Source organism: Frankliniella occidentalis, unplaced genomic scaffold, assembly GCF_000697945.3.
Source record: "Frankliniella occidentalis isolate FOCC.00 unplaced genomic scaffold, Focc_3.1 Scaffold70, whole genome shotgun sequence".
Classification (NCBI taxonomy): Eukaryota; Metazoa; Arthropoda; class Insecta; order Thysanoptera; family Thripidae; genus Frankliniella; species Frankliniella occidentalis.
In genome coordinates this window covers 726,542-731,159 of record NW_026267200.1, presented here as the reverse complement: position 1 = coordinate 731,159, position 4,618 = coordinate 726,542, and the positions used below count along the sequence as shown (strand labels likewise).

The window sequence follows — 4,618 nt, the reverse complement described above, 5'->3', positions numbered from 1 at the left end:
GATGTGTCCTTCGATGACATATTTAGACCAACAATTTCCCAAAGTAGAATGAAAATCGGGAATTTACACTTGGCGGGGTTCCCTTGTCAGGCGGGGTCAATTCTTTCTGGACACATAGTACCGTTCACCATGTTAACAAAACTTCTTTTAGAAAGTTTTTCTAGGCTACTAGATTTTCCCCGAGCCTGAGCCAACCGGGCCCTCACTTTTAGAGCACCCCTATGATATTGTTGGGCTCCTTTTGTAACATTTTTTACAGGTGAAGGAGCCTACTTAAATGATTTTGCCTGGGATATACTTTTTCAAGGGTGACCCCTTTTCTGGTAGATAGAGGTGAACGCTCCCTAGCACCAGTCCTTTCTGCTGGTCCAATGTTGGAAAGAAATCAAGAAAGTACATAATAAAAATAAATGTTGCCCTGGGAACGACTTTGTTCGGTACTCAGTATTGTTTACAGAAAACTCGCAATGTACTCTCTGCGAGGTTCTGCAGCAAGTTGTCTTTCTAATTCCACCCTAGGTATTTTGGGATCAGGTGGAGACAGTGTGATTACTGATAAATAAAGTGTGCAGCTGGCATGAACATTGTAGTGTTCAACACTATGGTGCACACACTTAGGTGTTCGACGAAAAATGTGACTACTTACAAGTCTTTAACGGTAAATTTGAGCACTTAAAAGTGTCGAAAGCTTACTGGCCAACCCAAGTGTTGCACCCTTAGAAGTGTTCAACTTTACTAATAAACACTTTTTAGTATTCAAATATCCAGTCGAGCACTTCGACCCTCCCTACGAACAAGTGGCTATCTTTTTGGGCGTTGCAGACAAAAGGCTATCTTTTTGAGCTTGGCAGACAAACGGCTATCTGCTTTTCTTTGAGGTTAGGGTTGTCCACGTTTATATTGAATAACTCCCGAAGCAAGAGACATAAAATTACCGTGTAAGAAATTTCGTGCTCTGACAACAGCAAAGAACAGTTGGTTAAACACTCATAGTGTTTTATAACCTCTACTGTGAGATATTAGAACCCAAAGTCGCGAGGTGGGAAAAGCAGTTAGCCGTTTGTCTGCCCAGCTCAAAAAGATAGCCTTTTGTCTGCCACGCCCAAAAAGATAGCCACTTGTACGTAGTGAGGGTCGACTTTAAAGTATGCAACCTAGCGTTGAGCATTTCATGTTTTCACCAGCATTTCACCAGTTGAACACTTTATTTATCAGTGATGCTTTCGCGCACCAGATAAACATGCAATCTTTTCTCTGTCAAAATAACAGGGGGAAATCTCAGTACCAAATTTTAGAAAGCTGCTTCTCAGATAATATTGCGTGACGTCACAAATACAGACCTGGTCACACAGTTTCATCAGCAGGTACAATTTCATTGATTCCAGTATCAGTCACTTCAGCAGTGAAATTGTCGTTAATGACGGGTAAAATAATCTGTGTGTCAATGATTTTAATAGTGACTGTAACAAAAGTATAACTTTAGATGTTGTGAAAAAAGCTGATAGTATTAAATACCATGAACCATACAAGCAAAATCCAAGGTTCTGACTGAACTACTCTTTGTAAGCTGCAATAGCTTCATCTAGTTAGGGTCGCACAGTAAATATTCTTGTCTTTGTAGTGCGGTGGAGTAGGTTTTAACCTGACATGGTATTAGATCGAATCCATGTTTGAAACGTAATCTCTGGACCTCCAAATATAGATAGCCGTGGTTGACGGGAACTTGTGCGTACATACCGAGTAATCTTGATTTGAGCAATCCATAACATTCTCCCACCTCCTTAACGATAAATGTTAATGTTCAACTTGGGCGCGTGGGTCGCTCGGGCTGCACCAGAATGAAGCAATGGCATTTCCTGGTAGAAAACGACAAACTTTTTCACCCAAAAATTCAAAACTGATACATTTGTGGGAGGGAGTGGGTGTAGGTGTTGTTGATCCGAATTATTGGCTGATCCGAAATAGGTTGAGTTATTCTATACTGCACAAAAGAACCTTCTTACGATGCCTCCGTGGAAGAGCAAACTGCAGAATGGTAATTTTGGGAAGAAACTGACGCGGCGCGAGGCCCAGGCCGCTGGTAATGACCATTCCTCACACCAGTTGCACATTTCTCGAGAACGCGCTACTGTCGAAACTTGAGCAGTCCCGCGGTTTGACTCGTATGATGTGGTTCTTTCGTTTGTGGGATTTGCAGATAACGGTCGCAGAGTTATTCTCGGTGCCTGACGTCGGCGATTCGACGCCTCAGCGTACAGGCAACCAGTTCGCCCACGTGAACAGATTATACACATCCAGGCTTTACACACACGGACACTGCATCTACCAGCAATGAATTTACAACAACATTTAACCGCCGAGAGGCTCGTGATATACATATATACCGAGTTACAACCGCAAAATCCGGTGAAGTGGACTATTTTCTCCATATTTTAAATGGCAGGGCCAGAAAGGGGTTGCCGAAAAAAAAAATTGAAAATGCCATACAGAAGGCAACCAGACCGCTCTTTTAAAGCTTCAAGAGCGAAATAAAGGCAAGGACGACTCATCCTAATTAGCAGCAGCTCTGTTAACTTTTTCACTGATTTCGTGTTGTTCTGGAGCAGTAGGGACAACATTAGTTGTTCAGGCGAACAACAAAACAGTTGTATACTTACGACCAAAGTTTATCAGAAACAACAAAAGTTGTTCAGCAGCAACAAAAGATGTGCAGAAACAACACATGTGGTTCAGCAGGAACAAAAGTTGATCAGGAAAAATGAAAGTTGTTGCAGGACAGCGAAAGTTGTTAAGGGGCAACATTGCTGGTTAGGAACTCATTGTTGTTTTGCAACAAACATTGCTGGGTTGCAACAAAAATTGCAGTCTTTCAACAACTTTTATTGTTTTCGAACAACATCGTTGATTGTCTACAACACCAACACCGTCGTTAATAAGAGAGGGTTTTTTTGTATGCAGTGCCCATTTTATTCATTAATATTGGCACACTATTAAAACAAGTGCGCAACCATTACATACACTAAGGTATGCAGCTCATCATTTTGCGCATTACGACATGTATTTAACTAATCTGCATTTTTCGTAGAGTGCAAATATTCGAAACGTTAACGAAATGTCTAATGATTGCTCACTAATTGACGTCTAGTCCAGTTCAACACCATGCAGTGTTAAGATTTTGCACACTTGAAACTGCACATCATTTGTCGTGGAGCTTTGTACATTTGTTTTATCAGTGCATTTGTTTTCTAGCTGGCAGTGACATTGCATCGCTGCTCAGGAGGCGTAAGCCCGAACCTTTGCGAGTACTACACACACTGGATCTGGACTACCGCTGTATGCAGTATGGTATCAGCCAAGGGCATGTTGTGGACACCTCTTGCTGAAGCCTTTGAACCTCCCTTTAAATGCCCAGTCCCCGCTGTAAGTTAACATGACTTGAAAGATTACTGTGACAGCCTGGCACTTCCCTTTGGCCTCCTAGGCCTTGAGCATGAAGTAAAGCGGTATGGAGTAGAAGCTTAATCTGCCCGGAGCCCTGCGCGCTGCCTCCCCAAACATCTGAACGGTTACAGCTACAGACATTGACGCGTCTTAACAACAATGTCCTGTGTACGGAGCGTCGTTACAAAAGCGTCGTTTTCACAATGTGCACACAGTGCAAACGCCCCTATGTAGATGTTACATTTTGAAAACGACGCTCCGTAGATGGGACATTGTTGTTAGGACGCGAACATGGGCCCTTGATAGATAGAACCAGAAGATTCCCTTGGTTGCTCATGAGGACGCACCTAACGGTCTCTACAGCGCCGCACAGTGCGACGAAATAGTGAAAAGTTGGAATAAAATATTATACAGTGGAACTTGGGTAAATCGGGTGCGTAGACTTCAAAAATGGCAGTCTGTCATGTGTGGCTCTTCGGGAAGGAACGCAGTTTAATTCAAAGACACGTCGAAGAGTTTCCAACGTGTATTTTCATTTAAGCTGCGTTCCGAATAGATCGGTGGCTTCACTCCTGAAAATGGAACGACCTAGGGAAGGGGGTCATCATAAAGGTCAAAAGGCTGAAAAGCTACAACTTTGACTTCTTTTAGAGGGATAATTTTGTAAAAGTTAAGATCTTATTGATGTTCCTTTTATCAGTTTGTCAAGACGAATCCGAATATGCCCCTCTCGTCCTTTTGACACCTGAGGACTTTTAAAGGGGTGCTCATCCTCTAAATTACAGTTTTTGGGGCCTTTTTGATTATTTTCAGTTCATAAAACTACGAGGTCGTCATAAATCGGTTTACCGTATGAACTTCACCCAACTATAAGGTTCTAAATGAATTTTAGTTTGGAAAAGTCACTAAAGTTTCTTGGTTTTTCAGGGGGTTTCAACTTGCAGTACAAAGAAAGAGTAAAAGTTTTACGGACACCATTGCACCGACAGCGTTCTCGTTTTTACAGGTGGAAGGTTTAGTAAAACCTTCAAATTGTCACACGATTTTTTTCGATCTGGCCACTTTGAAATTTTTTGTGGCAAATTTAAGACATTTTATTTCTCTAAAACTCTTAAATTTTCCACAGAAAATTTCAAAATGACCAGATCAAAAAAATCCTGTGTCAAATTGTAGGTAG

The 4,618-nt window shown here is 41.8% G+C and overlaps 1 protein-coding gene across 3 annotated transcripts in view; it reads left to right on the top strand.

Moving 5' to 3' along the window:
- Positions 1–4,618, top strand: part of LOC113210245 (uncharacterized) — a 34,626-nt gene that overhangs the window by 18,724 nt on the left and 11,284 nt on the right. For all 3 annotated transcript variants that reach the window (XM_052268495.1, XM_052268494.1, XM_052268496.1), the window contains exon 4: positions 3,250–3,420. In XM_052268495.1, the coding sequence (XP_052124455.1) occupies positions 3,250–3,420 (171 nt within the window). The remainder of the gene's footprint in view (positions 1–3,249; positions 3,421–4,618) is intronic.